Consider the following 19,309-nt stretch of genomic DNA (forward strand, 5'->3'; position numbering starts at 1 on the left):
GTAACTGTGGACTACGTGTCAAAATGGGTGGAGGCTACAGCTCTCCCTACAAAATATGCAAATGGGGTAATTGGTTTTTTTAGAAAGAATATATTCACCCGATTTGGCACTCCAAGGGCAATAATAAGTGACGGAGGCACTTACTTCTGTAATCGAGCCTTCGCAAAGTTGTTAGAAAGGTATGATGTACGCCACAAGTTTGCCAACCCATATCATCCACAAACGAGTGGGCAAGTGGAAGTTTCGAACATATAGATAAAGAGCGTTTTGACAAAGATCGTGAATGCTACAAGAACAGATTAGGTGAGAAAGTTAGATGATGCACTCTGGGCCTATCGTACCGCTTTCAAACTCCGATTGGCATGTCGCCGTGCAAATTGATCTTTGGGAAGGCATGTCACTTACCAGTAGAGTTGGAGCATAGAGCTTTATGGGCATTGAGGCAGCTGAATCTCGATATAGAAGCTGCGGGTACAATTAGAGTCACAGAGTTGCACGAGCTTGATGAGTTTTGCTACCACGCTTTTGAGAGCACAAGACTATACAAGGAGAGAATGAAGATGATGCATGATAAAAATATTCTTGAGCAGAGTTTTAAACCCGGAGATATGGTATTTCTATACAATTCAAGATTGAGGTTATTTCCTGGCAAATTAAAGTCAAGATGGTCATGACCATTTCGTGTGGTAGAGATTCACCCCACTGGTGCCGTAGAGATTGCTGCGGAATATGACTCTCGCACGTTTAGAGTCAATGGGCACAAGTTAAAACATTATTTGGGCATGGATGATGCGAAAGTAGTGTCGGTGACTTATCTGCTTGAGCCACCAAGGTTGAGCGAGCCTTAAGTACAATTATATGCGTCGTGCCACGTTAATAAATCAGGTGCTTCAAGGGAGGCAACCCATTGTAATATTGTATTCTTCGTATCGCGACGTTAACTAAGGCGCTCATTTGGAGGCAACCCAATTCGTAGTTGATTTTTAGTGTTGTTAGAATTTTCTTTTCGTTTTTAGGTGCTAACAAGTTGCAGGTGACTTTGGGCAAGTTGAGCAGGACATTAATCGTCCCCTGAAGGAATCCTGGCAGGGGAGCTCTCCTCGCGAGGGTTGAGGCGAGGTGTAGCTGGCGAAATAGCTCGCCTCGCATGGGTTTGGGCGAGCTGCAGCTCGCGTTACATCTGGTGTCACAAGGGATAAGGCCTGATGGACCAAGCGACATACCTCGTACCACAAGCCCCCAGGATCGCGTTTGAGCTCGCGTCGCGAGGACTAAGGCGAGGTAAGTTTCACGCGTCGCCAGGTAAGGATTTTTTGGCTTATTTTTATTTTTTTCCCCTTATTTCTCTTAACATCTCCCTCACTTAAACGCCCAAAGCTAAACAAAATAAAAACCTAACCTAAATAAAACGCACATCACCGCTCATAAATTTCCTCACCCTCACACACTCACCAGCACACTGCCCATCGTTGTCTCTCCCATACCCATTGAAGTCAAGCAAACTCCTGCTATTTCTTTCACTTGCACCAGCAATTCACAGGCAGATCCTTTCTCTTAAAGCTTCTAAGGTATGATTCTTATATCTTTCCTTTGCAATTTCGAGTTGGGTAAAGGTATGCAATTAGACATGAAATTCGGGGGTTGTTATTCATTGTAGTTTTGTGTTTGTGTGTCCCAACCCCATGAACCCCATAGGAATGGTGTTGCTATTGTGTGAACAAGTGGTAGTAAGAAACTCCCAAGCCGATTTGGGAGGGTGAGGCAATCCCTCACCCCTACAAGCACTCCCATGGCACTAGTGCATGCTAAGTGTTTGCTATAATGCCTCAATGGCATTCCTTGTCCCCATTGGAGCCCGAGTCTCCGGGATTAATAGACTAGTGTTATGTAGTTGTGCACCATGTTAAAATCTTGAGTGTGGGGTGCCTCACTGGTAGTCCGATGCTTCAAAATTGGAGGAAGCACCCATGTGTTGTTGTTTGATTCTCATGTTAAGAAAATACGAGGTGAAGTCTGAGTAATCTCGGAAATGTGGGCAATACCATATGTGTCATATCGTAATGAAGTTTTAACTGATTAATGATTACTTGTGTAGGAACAATTATTCCTCCGAGAAAAGACACCGACAAATGAAAGGCTACTTCCACTGCTCCGGCTAAAGCAAAGGCGACCTCCGCACCTCCCCCAAAGAAGAGAAAAGGGAGAGAAGCTACCTCCAGTCAAGGTGAAGGAGCACAAGCTGTGGCAGTTGTAGCATCCATGCGTCCACAACCCCAAGGCCAACAGAAGTTTGGCATCAGAAGCATACCCCCGCATACTAAGGATTGGTACAGGCGATGTAGGCCTAAACATGTACATCCGAAAGCCGCTATCCATGAGCGACTGCAAGCAAGGTACCAGGATATTTGGAGGGGCATCCATGATGTAGGGTTGAGCTATGTCTTCAAGAACACAGGGGATATTAATCTCAATCTAGTGCGGGAATTCTTTGCAGGGTTTGATCCATAGGACACCGAATAGCTGGTGCCGATTTGTGGACGGTTGATAAACTTTTCAGCCACAATATATGTAGCTTTTTAGGTGCTCCGGATGTTCCTGTGGAGACATTGGACTACTTCATTCACCTTCCTATATATAGAGAGTTGAGACACACGTTATGTGATGTCAATTCTATGGCAGCGTGGATCCGTGATAAGAAAACAAATCAGCACAGGAAGTTCCCCAAAAAGAAGATGAGGGTGGAGGCTCAAGTTTGGTTGAAACTGATTAATGCGCGGCTCCTACCATGCAATCATGACACGCTCATTAGCCGAGAGAGAACTTGTGTACTCTACTTCCTCATGATGGGTCAAAAGGTGAATGTGGGTCATCTGATCCGCTACCAAATGTCTTTGGTAAGAACGAGTAAGAAGGTCGATCGAATTCCATTTGCCAATTTTTTGACTCAGTTCTTAAGACATGAGGGGGTTGAGGAGGACATAGAGTTTGACCACATCATTGATCAGCCCATACGACAAACAGATATCACTAGTGTCCGGGAGAAAGAAAAGACTTCCATGTTGTCGTTGACAGGTACCGAACGCAATGCTCGTGATGATAGTTTTATGGCCCATTTCTATGGGATGATGGATTTGCAACTGAGGATAGGGGGTCGGCCGGCCATGACTGAGGAGAGGGACTTATTGGATGAGCGGTTCCCGCTCAACGCTCATGCTCAACAGCTGGTTGGGCCAAGTGATGGATACAGACTTCCGGATAACGAGGACATTAACACACCTGAGCAGTCTGAGGCTGAGCCGGACCAGTCAGACGATGAGGACGATGATGACGAGGAGGAGGAAGCACAGGAGGAAGAGTGGGCAGCCTCAGTGGATGAGAGCGACGATGAAGCATGACCAGGGAGTTTTTCCTTACACTCTACTCATTTTTCTTGTTTTATCATTTTGTGCATGCACTGAGGACAATGCATGATCTAAGTGTGGAGTGGGGACTTGTAAATATTAGTTTTGCTTAGTTATTTGTTTATTTTTAGTAAGTGTCGTCTTTGTTTTAGTTGATTGTTTTGGTTATTAGTTTAGTTAATTGTTTTAGTTAATTGTTTTAATTATTAGTTTAGTTATTTGTTTTTAGTTATTTGTTGTTAGTTAGTAGAAGAAAAAAACAATATATAAAAAAAAATAGAAAAATTGGACTCTTCCCGACGATGGATCTCCTAGACAGTTTTCTTGAGGGAAGTAAGTCTAAAGAAAAACAAACCAAAAATATTTTCTTGCAGGCAGTGTAGTAATTCCCCCTTGATATTTCTTTGGGCCGCGGTTCTTTTCCAAGGGCTTTTAGTTGAATCGGGGTAGTTAGTTTTAATTTTTAGGAGTAGGAACCACGGGGATATGTATTTAATTGTAGCAATATCTCTTAGCTTTGTTATGCCTTGAGAATAGTTAGTACTATGGTTGTGATGCTTAGGCTCGATTTTTGACTCTAGTATAAGTACTTTAAATCATAGGTTCTTAATTTTGCTTAACTGCTTGGACTGGAGTATCGCGATGAAACCAATCCTGATTGAGTTATGTGCCATGTTTGTGTGAGGTTTTGTATGTATTCTGTGCATTGCATTTGATGTCTAGAACTTGCCTCGTATATGTGCAAAGCGAAAAAGTAGTCTTGTTCAGTCTAGGAAGTGATATAGGCATTTCTTTGTTAAGCCAGATATATATAGTTTACCCACCTAAATGTTATGTATCATAGTTAACCCATTTGAGCCTATAATCCTGTTTCTTTGGTAACCACATTACAAGCCGTACCCCTTTGTTTTAATAGACCATATAATTGAACCTTCTCACCTCTCATGAGCACTTGAATTGTGATGAATTATGAAAAAGTTAAAGTGTGGGGTGGTGGGTTGGCTTTTGAGTGGAACAATTGAAATAAAGAGAAAGATGCACTGTTTTAAAAAATAAATGTCAATAAAAGCCACTTGAAGAGAAAGAAAAAAAAGAGAGAGAAAAATGATAATAGTGTATTGTATAAAAAATAATTCTTGATGATGGTGGCTAGTGATATACTCGTGCTTAAAGAAGTATGGGGTAATATAATTTGAAGTGAAGGTGGAATGTTGGGTTACACATAAGTATGAGTTGTTGTATTAATGTATATGTATTAAAGTGCTTAAGGAAGGTGTAGTCACTCATATCTAAATATATCCTACCCGACCCACAGCCTACATTACAACCAATGAAAGTCCTACTTGATCTTAAACTGAATGAACTCGATTAGTAGAGTATTATACTACGGGCAAGCCTATGGTGCATCATTTGTGGTATATGAATGTTATTTATGAGAGCGAGTGAATTTTTCCTATCTTGAGTTCCTACGTTCTTAAAATTCTTTGTGTGTGGAACTAAGCTCTTTGATTGGGTGAGGGCACGTGATTCATAAGGGAAAGGTAATGTCGTTCACCTCCGTGTTAGAGTAAGTAAGTGAATTGTGAATAAGGCATGGTATTTGTGAGTCAAATCTTGAGGCGAGGATGTTACACCTTTGGTCTTAGACTATTTTAAATATTCTTGGTGTAATGAGCTAAGGGAATTGTTTAGAAAGGCTGTGTCTATAAGTGTAGTTTGATTGCTCGAGGACGAGCAATGTTTAAATGTGGGGTATTGATGTGTGGCTATAATTCCATAGTTTACTAGACATATTCTCTCGAGTAATTACCACAATTTACTAGATATATTCTCCCGAATTACGCAAGCTGGCATTAAGTACGTCTCACTCGGATCGCAACAAGGTTTCGTTATCCCTAATCCCACCTTTAAATCCTCCGTATTTATCCCTCATATACGTTAGGAGTGATGTTGTTCAACAACTACCTAAATATGCACTCTCTCCCGAGTAATAAATACTAAATAGGCACAATTAATAGAGGGCCATTCAATCAACCACAATAATATTATAGTTGAACAAATAGAGAAAATACTACGGCAAATCTATATTAACGTAACAAGAAAATCATCCTTCAATAGGTTCCATCAAAACCTTAGATTAGGAGTTTAGCTACTCATACTCATAGTAACAATATCCAAAATATTTTGCATAATTAAATTACAAAGTAAGAATAAAGGGATGTAGAAATCGATGAGTCTAGCTCCCAACGGTTATTCCACGAGTTATCCTTGCCTCCAGTTGCCAAAACAATCCTCAAAAGTGGCATTTTTAGATTTATTTATATGTGTAGAAAAAGACCTAAATGCGTAGGCCAAGTCCTAGTCAAACCAGGAGACGAAATAAGTCTTCAAAGCTCGGAATGTGCGTGTCTCAGACCAAGCCTCGCGAGGCATAACACCAACTTAAGCTCGCCCCAGGCCTGCGTCGCGAGGTATAACGCCTGCTTGAGCTCGCCCCAGGCTTGGCGTCGCCAGCTCCCACGCGAGCTAAAGGGCTCGTCCAGCCTGCTCTAACGCCTGCTCTAGGCCTGGCTTCGCTAGCTTTTCATTTGTCGGCTGCTCACTTCTTTCTTTCTTCTTTTAAATTGTTTTTGAGCACGCTTTAGACTCTAATTATTCCTTTTGCTCTACTTTCATCTCCAATTCACTTACACATAAAATAGACTCCATTACGCGCAAATAAAATGTAATTTATCATTAAAGCATATAAAATGCAAGGCGAATAATGTGCTAAACTATGAAATTATAGCCACACATCAATATGGCGAATAATGTGTATCTTTGCTAGAGAGAGAAGGAGAATCTTCTTCTGAAAAGTGTTCTTGTCCTGTGAATATTACGTGCCTTTCTTCCTTATCTTTTTTCCTTATTTATTTGAGACATGTCTCTAACAAACCCTAATAGTACAAGTGCAGAGAATATTTTCTTTAATATCCTATTTCAAAAACTAGCCATTATTGTTCTGTCAACGGTGCTCGACCTCGGTCATTGTTGACATCTCGACAACGAATCTTGTTGCTCCTTGGCCGACCTAAACTGACTCTTTCCTTAATGCTATATTACCCTAAATATTCTAGGGCAGATTTTGACCTATACAGTATGCCAAACGTCTTTGAAGTTTGAAAACCTGTGAATAATTAATCAAACTCTCAGACATTGGGACGGCTTTTTATTTCTTTTGAATGAGCTCAGCCGTGGACCGGTGACTTAAGTCTTCTGTTATAGATGAAACTAACGTGCCAGTCCAAGTTGTATGGCTATCACTCTATATTAATTGTGGAAGAAAACTATTACTGCGATCCAAAACCAAACAATAACCGCGGCCAACTTTGCTTACCTCGGCCAATTTTATTGGGTACTTAATATTTTCCAACAGCTATGTGTATCTAGTTAAATATGTCCACCAAAATTTGGTCAAATGAAAAAAAAACACCTTATATTTTGTCTCCATTGAAATTTATTTTATTGAGCACTAGGCCAGGTCCGTAAGTGCAGAACCTGTACTTATATTTAGTTCATTCATCTACAAAACAAAAAGTCAATAACATTGCCATCTACCATCTGACACATGGAGCAGCTCAAAGATTAAGAAGCACAATTGTCTTCGTAATGATGTACTATAACTGAAATGAAAATATAGCACCCACTGAAATTGTTGATGGGATGAATATAGGATTCTTTCGCCATTAAAGGAAATTGTACATCACGACGGTCTATACTCTATCGTCACCTCTATTCGCTAAGAGTGCTAACACAAACTGTATTTGAGGTACTATCTGCTAACAACATATATAAATTGCAATCCATTATACCAATTATGTGATAATGCTATGCTTGTTACTTCATCAGTCCCAAATTATGTGCTACTTTTTCCTATTAAGTCTATCCTAAAAAATAATATTACCTTTCTATATTTAAAATAATTTAACTTTAAAAAAATTTCTTTTACCTTTAATGAAATAATTTATAGCAACAAAAATATCTAATACTACTTGTTATAGACCACAAGTTTAAAAAGTTTTTCAACTTCTTAAAATTCCGTGCATAGTCAAATGGTGCCACATAAATTGAAGAGGAGGGAGTATATAATTTCATTTCCTAGATTAAAGCCATCAATATGGGATTGGCCCGTTGGGCCAGTCCAACCCAACCCGTAATTTAATCGAGTTGGGCTAAAATTTTTGAAGCCCACCTAAAAATGAGACTTTTAAGCCCGTAGGTTAGGTTGGGCCGGTACGTGGGCTCAACAAACATATTTAATAAAAAAATATAAAGAACTAAAAATAACACAGAGTAGTCCAATCCCAAACTAGTAATATTTTATGTAACTTTAAAAAAAGTTGTTCTTAAGATCTTAGTTATTTCTTAATGTTTAACTAATTAACATTGCATATAACTATAGATTTAGATGAAAATGAAAATGTAAGACATGTTTGTTTCACAAGACGATTCAAATGTGCTTGATAAAAATGATTTATTGGTGTTTGATATTCCATGAGCACCTTAAAAATATTTTTGAGTAATTTATTTTGAGTATTGACTTTTAATTAATGAAATATTATCCTCATTTTTGTGTTTTATTGTAATCTATTAGAACAATACCAAAAGTTATTAAATTTTGCCAAACTCGTCTCTCTCTCTCTCTCTCTTTCTATATATATATATATATATATATATATATATAAAACTTAAATCTTAACAAATATAAAAGATAATTTTTAAAATTATAGGTCGGCCCTTGGGGCCGGTGACTCACGTAAGGTTGGGCTGGACTGGCCATTTTAAAGCCATCAAAACAATGGACCAACCCAGCCCGTCAAATGCCAAAGCCGGCATGGGCTGGACTAGGCTGGGCCGGGCCAACCCGTATTAACCGCTCTAACCTAAATGATGAAGTGTCAACAATAATATATATGCTAGTATAAACATATATCTAATAACTATAGTAGATGTTAAAGCTATATGATTTAGAGGTTATGGATTCTAAGCTTATTGGTAAACAAGTGTAATTTTTGTCCAAAATATTGCTGATTATTTCTCCTATTATACAGGTTTAGATTATAATTTGTAATTTAGATGTCTTAGTTTAATGTTTCAGCTTCAATTCGAACCAAACTTGAAAGGACCGCCTAGTATGTATACAACTCATTCAAGGCCCACCAGGCAAGCCAGTTACCTCCAAAGAATCAAATGGGGTCCTTATTGAATATTTAGTAGTTGGATCCAATTTTTATACCTAACAGAAGGGTCATGTATGAGACATGTATACAAACTTGCGTGTTAATGAATATTTAAAAATCGACTGAACCATATCGCACCGAATCGATTTTTAGGTTTCTTTTAAAAACACATATAGATTCTTATATAAATCTACAAACGTACCGATAATTAGGGTAGATTTTTTATTTTATGAAAATAAACCGAAAAATACCGAACCGTACTGAATAATTTTATATGTGAAAAATATATTTATATATTAAGTTTAAAAATAATAAAGCATTAAATTTTTCCTTGGGCCTTGGAATTTTGAAATAGGTTACAAACTAACAAGTAGTTAAAATCAAAATTCTAATTCCCAAACCTATTATGCTACTCTTATTGAAACTAAATTATTTCCAGCATATTCACTAGCAAGATACAAAGTATTCTAACGATTATGAGTAGCAAACTGCAATGTATTGATATGTTTCCTTTCGTATGATTTGGATTTATCTTTTTGAATATTTAATCTTCTATAGACTTTATTCTTGAGTGAGCTTGGTTAATATCTTTCTACTCGTGTGATTTATCTTTTCTTTGTCTTTGCTTAGTTTCTTTTACGTTGTTATAGAGTAGTTGATGGATCTATGCTTTAACCATCTTTCATGTTTCTTAATCATCACCATTTATAGCATATTTGGCCAAGCTTCTCCAAAAGTAGAAGCACTTTTTCCCCAAAAAAAGTACCTTTTCCCCCCCCAAAAGTACTCCTTCCATTTCAATTTAGATGAGGTAGTTTGACTCGGTACGGAGTTTAAGGAAAAAAAAAAGACTTTTGAAACTTGTGGTCTTAAAAGCTTAAGCGGTAAAAGTTTTGTGGGGCCATGACATTTGTGTGGTTATAAAAACTTCTCATTAAGGGTAAAATGGGTAAAATAAGAAGTTTAAAGTTAATTATTTTTAAATTTAGAAATATGTCATTTATTTTGAAACAGACTAAAAAGGAAAGTACCTCATCTAATTTGAAACGGATGGAGTACTTGTTTTTCAACGTTGAAGTGTTTGACCAAACTTTTGGAAGAAAAAAAAATACTTTTGAGGAGAAGCCAAAGTAGTTTTGGAGAAGCAGAAAAAAGTAGCTTCTCCCAAAAATACTTTTTTGAAAAATATTTTTGAGAAAAATGCACTTAGAAGCACTTTTTAAACGTTTGGCCAAACACTAATTGTTGCTTACAAGTACTTTTCAAATTACTTATAGCCTGTTTGGCCAAAGTTCTAAAATCAGCTTATTTTGAGAAGTGCTTTTTTCAAAAGTACTTTTTAAAAGGTGCTTTTGGTGAGAAGCAGTTTGGGTTTGACTAATTAATTTGAAAAATACTTTTGAGCAGTAATTAGTGTTTGGCCAAGCTTTTGAAAATTTCTTCTAAGTGTATTTTTCTCAAAAGTGCTTTTGGAGAGAAGCTACTTTTTTCTGTTTCTCAAAAACTGCTTCTGCTTCTCCTCAAAAATACTTTTTTTCCTTCTAAAAGTTTGGCCAAACACCTCAATTTTTGGCCAAAAGTGCTTTTGGCCAAAAAGTACTTTTGGCCCAAAAAGAAGCTTGGCCAAACAGGCTATTAGCCAAATACAAACTCCTTCTCACCAAAAGTACTTCAGAGGAAAATACTTTTGAGAAAAAACACTTCTCAAAATAAGCCGATTTTAGAAACTTAGCCAAACAAGCTATTAAATAGTAAAACTGTTTAGAGAGTTTTGCTAAGTCCTATAAAAATATGTATAGTATTGTATTCTACTTTTATTAGTAACTTTTATATGACATTTAAAAAAAAATACCGAAAATTAACCAAACTGTACCGATACCGAAGAGAAACCGACATGATTGGAACCGTTTCGAAAAGGCTAATTTTGATTATACATAATAGAATAACCAAAAAATTGGTATGATACAAATTTTATAAAATAACTGGCCGAACCGAACCATTTACACAAACAAACTATTTTATGAGGGCTCGAACTCAAAATATTTTATTTTATTAGTATAATCATTCTCATCCCACCACTCCTTGATAGTGTTGTCTCAACCTAATGTCATGCCTAACTCTATTGGTCATAAACTAGGAGTATGTGATAGAAATGGGGGCCTTGTTCTTTAAGTTTCTTAAATGGCTACTGGTATCTGTCACAACAACAATAATTTGAGAATGATTGGGACTCCAGACTTCAAACAATTTGTTGGTTTGTCAATGTGCAGTGAAGTACTATTGTACTACAGGTCCATTCAGAAGAGGGCCTGGTTATTTATTACTATGTGATTACCCAATATGAACAACAAGTGCGCTATTGTTGTACTGTAAAGGAAGTAGATAACAAGCAAATAATAATGTACAAGTTTGAATTAATAAAGGGACATTTAACCACTAGTCCACTATACCCAATCACTTTTTTTATTCATCCGGTGTTTCGGTATCCGTATTGAGGCCCCGATTAATTTGGACTTATGTTGCGTAAGGCCCGTTAAAGGAAAGCGCTATCTAATCAAGATTTTTTCTATTTTCAAACTTCGAACTAATTCTCTAGTTAAATGTAATAGAGTCTTATTTATCCTACCACAAATTTACGTTGTTATTATCTAATCAATTGTGAGTACCTTTCCTTTTCTTCCTCTTCTTTCCTGCCCCTACACTGCTTAGAACTTCCAACTATAGTTCGTTACAATGTGTCCCACTTCATTGGGGTACCCTTTTGGAGTACCCTTTTGGAGCCTTTATTGCTTACTATCCTATTCTTGAATTGTAAATTTTCTTCCCTTATATGCTTTTTAGAAGTTTGAGATGATTTTATCTACAAGACCATTATTAGCCAAGAATTCACATATAGCTAACTTACTATGGGCTTAACTTTCTTATATTGACAACGTAAAATAATTTTTCATTTCAGTGTTGTTTAACTTATTATTATAGCAGTTCATTATACCATTTGTCCAAGTTAATCTTGCTTTACAGACATTACTTGTAGTTAGCTTCTAACTAATGATAGCGTGGACTTTCTTTATATGTTGGAGTGTAATAGCCTGTTTGACCAAACTTTTTTTTTACCAAAAGTATTTTTTAGGCCCAAAATATATTTTTCACAGTTAAGGTGTTTGAACAAGCTTTTAGAAGGAAAAATAATCGCTTTTGAAAAGAAGCAAAAGTAGTTTTTGAAAAGAAGAAAAAAATAGTTTCTCTTCAAAAGTACTGTTGGGAAGAAGAAACCCCATCCTAATTCTGATTTTCATAGAGTTTTGCCTAGAGATGGAGCAGAGGGAATGAAGAAGAAGATGACCTAGAAAAACCTCATATGTTCCGACCAAAGTGATTATGTTCGATTCAGCCTATGTTATACAGATTATATTCAGTGGAGTGTTCACGTGGAAGAGCCACAGCCTTTAGATCAAGTCAATTAATTCATGATAGATTAATTATAGACCATCAGACAGTCTTAATACTAGAAACTTCCCTCACGTGACTAACATGATGGAATATAGTTAGTTGAGTAGAAAGAATAATTTTTTTATTAATAGGCAAATTAGAATATAATAAGTGTACATAGTTTCTCCTTGCTGCTATTCTTTATTCTTCAAATGTAAGTGTATATATACATGTACAATAACAATGATGAAATATACAAAGAAATTTTTTCAATTCCTTTTTCATTTTGTACGAGCACTTTTCTAAAATATATTTTTGAGAAAAATACACTTAAAAATACTTTTTAAAAGCTTGGTTAAACACTGATTGATATTCAATAGTATTTTTTAAATTAATTAGCCAAACATAAAATGTTTCTCACCAAAAGTAAACAAAATACTTTGGAGAAAAACACTTTTCAAAATTCTTGCTTTTATCAGTATATTTACATCAATGGCATATAAAAGCCACTATGTACGGATACACAAGAATGAGAAAGAATTAAAAAGAAAACAAAATAAATCTGTTACTACATACAAATAAACTATTACAACATTGGCTATACACTCTCACAACATTGGCTATAGCTTATATGCTCAACAAATGTATAAGAAGATTCTTTTTTTTCTTTGTTGTGAGTGGGGAGGTGGGGGGGGGGGTGTTCGGGGTTTCTCTGATGTAGTTGCTAACTTCAAAATTTGTGGATTTAGTACTCAGTTCCTTAAGAGAACTAGCCACTATATTCAATATAATTGCAATTTGGCATTCCTGCACCTGCAAAATAAGAAGTAAAATGATGTCAGGAAAAATATGAAAAACAAAAAACCTTGAAGTTCCGTTTCTGCATCAGTTTAAGTTAGCGTTTGGACATAAATTTGGTTGAAATTTGAAAATTTGAGGTTTTGAAGATAAGATAAAAAAATAATTTTTGAAAGTTGAAATTGTGTTTGGACATGCATTTTACTTGAAAAAAATTTAAAGTTTTGTGAGTAGAAAACTGCAAAAACTACTCTAGAGCTGTTTTTGGGATTTGAAGACTTTGTTTACCAAAAAAAAATTAAAATATATAAACAAGCAAATATTTGAAAACAAAATTTGAAAAAAGAAGCTCCCAAATTTTATGGCCAAACGGGATCTTAAGTTATTTAACTAGCCAAACCAAACCAACCTTGTTGAAGAATATGCTCTTCCTTTACTGCTGAAAGTGGACACCAAAAAGGCATTGCATATCAGTTTCAAAATTTGCTAGCTGATGTACTGCCTGCAATGGAACACAAGAAAATATGGCAAATCGTAGAGAAAATTTCAGCTAGAACCTGAAACCTAACACACTTTTAATTACTTAAGTATGTTATGTCTCAACACACTCGTGTGTGGGCCTAATCTTTTTCATCAGCGGCGAAGGCAGAAGTCGATCTACCAGCAGAGGCGAATCCAAGATTTAAATTTTATGGGTTCAACCATTAAGGTTTTTAGCATTACATCATTATATTTTTAAAGTTATGAGTTCATATTTACTATTTATTGTAATTTTAATAAATTTTTACACATAAATTTATACTCCGCAATAAAAGCACTGGGTTCAGTTGAACCCGGTGCTAGAGGGCTGGATCCGCCCCTGTCTACCAGTTCGGCCGAACCCAATAATTTTTGCTCAACAATATATTTGTATTAAGAAATTCATTAAATATGTACAAATATTAAATTTAGAACCTAGTCATTAGTATTTAAAGTCATCGTTAAAATCCTGGCTCCGCCTCTATTTTTCATAGGATAAACATGTGAAATGTCTTTTACTTTTTGATGGTAATGAAATTTGAACTCAAAATCTATTGTTTGCTCAGAAATCATGTCAAATTATGTGACCACGTCATTTAAAAGTTTAAACTGTTAGATATAACACACAGGGCATAGGGTTGAAGAAACTACAGGCACATGTGAAGAATCAAGAAAAGCTTCTGGGAATGACATCAAACAATCTTCTCTTCTTTGTGGTGACATTGTGGCAACACCAACATTGCTTCCTTGTTGTTGTCGTTGTTGAAAAAGGTTGTTTTGTAAACATGCTGGGTTTGCAAAATTGGCCATGTGAGATGGAAACTCCTTTGCAAATAAGTTATCAGTGTTCAAATTAGAAGCAGCAAGTTTCATAGAAAGAAACTCCACTTGTTTCTGAAGAGATTGAACATAATTGATTATTTCATCTAGCATCCCTGCTTTGCCAATCACTTTGTTGCAACCTGGTACTAAATCTTGTAAACATTTCATCTTCTTACTTATTTTCTCTCTTCTTGCCTGCACAATCATTTAAAAAATAGCCAATTCCTATCAAAATCAACAAATCAAACATGTTTCATTCCAAACTAGCTACGGCGATTATACTGTCAATTCATATAAGTTAAAACCTACTAATAATCAGTGACGGATCTACATGTTATTTTTGGGTGCTCAAGCACTCATTATCTTTGACAAGATTTAGTAAATTTGTATAGGTAATTATAAAAATATTAAGATAAATATTAAATGAGCACCTATAACTAAACTCTTTTTTCCTTTTCTTTCAGAATTTTTATCGGTGAGCAGCCACGACTTTAAAATCCTGGATCCGCCACTGCTAATAATGTAAAAAGATTTGACATTTTTATGGTAACACTTACTCTCTCTGCTAAGCTGTGGCTATCAGTAGCTTGACCACGGCGTGCTCTAACATGAATATAATCAGGTTTTTTAACCTCTGAAATCTTGGAATTCTCCTTTGCACTTTTCACTGTGATCTCTGACTTCACTTCCCCTGCTTCTCCTTCAATTTTTCTAGCTTTATATTCATCTTCCTCATAAAACTGCCAAATGAAATAAACAAACAAAAGATACCTTAGCTTTACATCTTCATTCATAAATATTCAAATTTAAGCGAATTATGCTCAAGCATAAACAACATTTACAACATGGGAAATCGGATCACAAACTATAGAGACAAAAAACGCCAGGTGTTTTGTTTCATCAGCCTAAGTTTTGGTGGGCAGAATTACCATATACCTTGAGGCGGAGTTAGTATTTAAAGTCTATGGGTTCGAAATTCTAATCTTTTGTAAGTTGATGGTTTCTAAATTAATAATTTTTAAATATTTAATAAAATTTTAAAGATAAATATAGTGTTTGAAACCAAAGCTACTGGGTAGCTCCGCCCCTGCATAAACGATATACCGTGCTAATGGGAGACAACAAGAATAATTATAGTGAGTGCAAATTAGCTCGGATACAACCATTAATAAAAAGAAAAATTTACAAACCTCTGCTTTTCTCTTCTTGGTTGACGTTTTTGTCATCGATGAATTTGAGAGTGTAGATAAAGATTGATGAGCCAATTCCAGAGAATTATTGGCAAAATCAGAGCCTGCCCAAGTTTTTTGTTCACTTCCAAACATATTCAAGCTACGTGAACTTTCGTCCAATTGTGGATCAATCTTGATTGGAAAATTCTGAACTTGACTGCAGTCCATAATATGTTCACTAATTAAACTGTTGAAATGAGCAAGATTTTGATTTGGTAAAGAAGAAAGCTGCTGTTGACATTGGTATAGACGTTCAAATATAGCTCTCTGCCTTTCAAGAATGCTGATTTCCTCGCAGCCTAACATGTTGGAAATGCTATTTTTGTCACTGTGAACTTTGTATGAGTAGAAATCTTAGTTTGTGGTCCTCTGCTCCTTTGGTTTGTGAATCTTGAAAAGATGGAGAGGAGATTTATACAGATCAGAAGCCATTTGGATATGGATAAAGACAAAGGCAGATACATAATTTAAACAAGATTAGTTCGACTCTAAAAGTTTTTATTGAAATTTATTGTACTTCGGAAATTACTCCTTTTATGTTATTTTATGTGAAGTTGTATCTATTACCAAGTTTAAAAAATAAATAAAGGTTTTTGAAACTTATGGTTAAATATTTTTGTGAGTAAAAAAATCATACCACTAAGAATAAAATGAAAAGTTTAAGTTATATACATCATTAGTATATGAACTTTTACATCATCAGATCAACTTTAACTATGATAGCACGTAACTTGTCTTATTTTTAAGATTACGAATCGTGCATTTTAAGGAGCCTTACTTGTTGATATCTTTTTAAATGACGTAATAATATAAGAAATTATTCACATTAACAATATATATGTATATAACTTAAAATTCATTTATTTTTAAATACAAAAATATCTCTTTCTTATTAAAATAGAGCAAAAAAATAAAGTGACTCATATAAAATAAAACAAAGAAAATAAGATTAATGAAATTTTAGTAAATTATACACATAATTTTGAGTTGAGTTTAATGCATTGGCCTCCGAATAAAGGGAGTGAGAGAGAGAGAGAAGGGAAGTGGGGGCTGCGGCAGGGAGTGGCCATCAAATCGAAGCAAATCAAGAATGTGCTGATAAGGAAAAAGAATGGTGGGGTTGAAGTTGAACGATTGGATACCAACTCCTCCCTTATACAAAAAGCCATTATATATTATGAAATTTTTTTTTAGATACATTTGCATATAATTTCAGTAGAAGATGGAGTTGTTAGTTTAGTGTATTTATGTCCACTGTATCTTCAATACAACCTCCCATATTTAAAAAGAATTTTGTCACAGCAAATGATCTTTCGCATGAAAATCACACTGCAGGAGTGTATTTATGTTGAGAAATTTATTAAATATGTACAAGTATTAAATTTAGATCTCAGCTATTAATACTTGAAGTCGTCGTTTTAAAATTCAAAACCTATAAAGATAAAATCTTGACTTCGCCTCTGATACTGTACTGATGCTATTTTAAAGAAATTTATGTGGTTACCCATCAATTGAGACAAACAGCCTATGCCTTATAGATGAATGGTCCATTCCACAGTATGCTTTAGCAAACAACTTATTAACGTGATAATAAGAAATTGCAATTAATCATTCGATGTTCCTTCTTTCTCTCTTCGCTAATTTTCAGTGAACAACAGATCATGTTGTTCGGCTCCCTTTCTAATCCAACTAATGAGGAAATGCCTTTGAATGGTCAGATCGTCGACATCCACCATAGGCTTGACCAGAGGCGGATTCAGAATTTTTAATTTATGAGTTCGAGATTCTAATTGTTTTAAGTTATTGGGCTCTAAATTAATAATTTAAATATATTTAATGAATTTTTTTAAGACAAGTACTGAGTTCAAATCAAAGCTACTGGTTCGCCCAAACTCGCTCCCGGAACTCTAGCTCCGCCCCTTGGCTCGACAAGTTATATCCTCCTCCTAGATATTTTGAAGGCAATGCTAGGACCTTTTCAATACTGTCCTTTTGAGTAAGGAACGAAGTGAATTTGATCAATAAGGCGGAAATATATAATAAAGAACCGAAGAGAACATGAATTTTTGAATCTATTGTCTCATGATGAGGAACTTTTTTATTTTTGAAAATTCTTAGGGAAACTCGTAGTCGCTACCCTTCAGGTGTGCATTGGATAACTTGCTCACTATGGAATAGCTCGCAAACTATACATGATATGTAAACTGTTGGACTCATGATGTCACGATCCAAAATCCGTTAAAGGTCGTGATGGCGCCGGACACCACTATCAGGCAAGCCAACACTAAATGGTTAATTAAATTCTCATTTTAATATTTTTGAAATCGTAAATTTACTTCAATCTAACTAGTAAAATTTGAATTTACAGAATAACAATAATGTTTTCCAATTTCAGTACTGAACATCCCATAATCATCCCAGAACCCGGTGTCACAAGTGCATGAGCCTTTTCTAAAAATTTAAAATAAAATACAATAACTGTACGGAATACAACTTGGACAGGGAAGAAAATACAATACTCTGAAGGAGACTCTGCTGGCTGCGGTGCGTCGTATAGAATGCAGCTCACCTAAGTCCCTGCCGTAATCGCGCCTCTGCGCCCACAAAGCCGCTAAACATATGTGTACCTGCACAAGAATGTACAACAAGTGTAGCATGAGTACGTAAATCAACATGTACCCAGTAAGTATTCCGCCTAACCCCGAATAAGTAGTGATGAGGAGTCGACTTCGACACTTACTAGTGGTCCAATAATATCAGGTACAGTAAAAAAGTGAATAAATATGAGACAGAGTAAATATATGAAACAAACAAGTATAAAATATGTGCTACAATTTTTCTCTTTACAATTTACTCAAACTCTCATCTGGTAAGTTCTCTCCGTATATATATATATATATATATATATATATATATATATATATATATATATATATATATATATATATATATATATATATATATATATATATATATATATATATATATATATATATATATATATATATATCAGGGAAAAACCCTCAGATACACTAGCTTCTTGCCAAATATTACGCATGATTCCATGAGGATAATATATATAAAGGAAGTGCCAAGGCGTACGGCCTGATCCAACATAAAAGTAAACTGTGCACTGCCGAGGGTCGAACGACACGAACTATAGATGCATCTATTAACCTGCCGAGGCGAACGGCCCGCTCTCATGAGAGTGTGGTACATAAATCCTGCCGAGGCGAATGGCCCGATCCCATAAGAGTGGTAGAAGGAAATACCCCGCTCGTGAATCATACGTGCGACGCGGTCAAATATAAATTTAAGGAATCTCTCCGCTCGCGGATCATATTTGCGACGCTGTCAAATATAAATTTAACATTAAGATGATATCTCTTTCTTGATTCTTTTCAAAAATATGGGAAATTCAGCTTGTAGCCTTTTAAGGAAATTACCTCGCTCGCAAAACATACATGCGACGCGGTTACACATAAATTTCTTAAGATATTATAGCATTACTCAATCCTTTTCGAAATTACGAAGTTCAAATGAAACCTTTTAAATCTTAAGTTATTCAATTTCAATTCCTTTCAAAACATTTAATAAGCAAACTCAATCTCGCTCCCTCTCGAGGCAGACAATAAACATAAATCAATAACAATATCAACAAGGCATGATGTGAGCCTAAACCTACCCGAACATAGGTATAGCTAGTAGCTATGCACGGACTCTCGTCATCTCGTGCGTACGTAGCCCCCACAAATAGAAGCACACAATATTTAAGTTTACCTATGGGGTTAATTCCCTCTTATAAGGTTAGGAAGGAGACTTACCTCGCTTCGAAATTCCATAACCGGCTCCAAAGCCTTTCTAACACCCCAAACCGATGCCCGTCGCT

At 35.6% G+C, this 19,309-nt stretch overlaps 1 protein-coding gene across 1 annotated transcript; it reads right to left on the reverse strand.

Annotated features, from left to right (window-relative positions):
* Window positions 1–12,589: 12,589 nt before the first annotated feature.
* Window positions 12,590–15,859, reverse strand: LOC107798913 (uncharacterized). Its single transcript, XM_016621940.2, has 5 exons — window positions 15,379–15,859; window positions 14,746–14,928; window positions 14,018–14,383; window positions 13,257–13,349; window positions 12,590–12,862 (listed from the first exon to the last, which is right to left on the reverse strand). Exons 1-4 carry the CDS (start codon window positions 15,724–15,726, stop codon window positions 13,281–13,283), a joined length of 966 nt encoding a protein of 321 aa, XP_016477426.2. The 5' UTR covers window positions 15,727–15,859; the 3' UTR covers window positions 12,590–12,862; window positions 13,257–13,280.
* Window positions 15,860–19,309: the final 3,450 nt, after the last annotated feature.

Source organism: Nicotiana tabacum, chromosome 14 (assembly GCF_000715075.1).
Source record: "Nicotiana tabacum cultivar K326 chromosome 14, ASM71507v2, whole genome shotgun sequence".
NCBI classification, from domain to species: Eukaryota; Viridiplantae; Streptophyta; class Magnoliopsida; order Solanales; family Solanaceae; genus Nicotiana; species Nicotiana tabacum.

Excerpts from the sequence above, each read along its gene's own strand:
- LOC107798913 (XM_016621940.2), bottom strand. The coding sequence starts at position 15,726 with ATGTTAGGCTGCGAGGAAATCAGCATTCTTGAAAGGCAGAGAGCTATA. Across the intron at positions 14,929-15,378 it reads CCAAGAAGAGAAAAGCAGAG|TTTTATGAGGAAGATGAATA; the intron begins GTTTGTAAATTT and ends TTCATTTGGCAG. Across the intron at positions 13,350-14,017 it reads TTGATTCTTCACATGTGCCT|GCAGTACATCAGCTAGCAAA; the intron begins GTAGTTTCTTCA and ends GTTCCATTGCAG.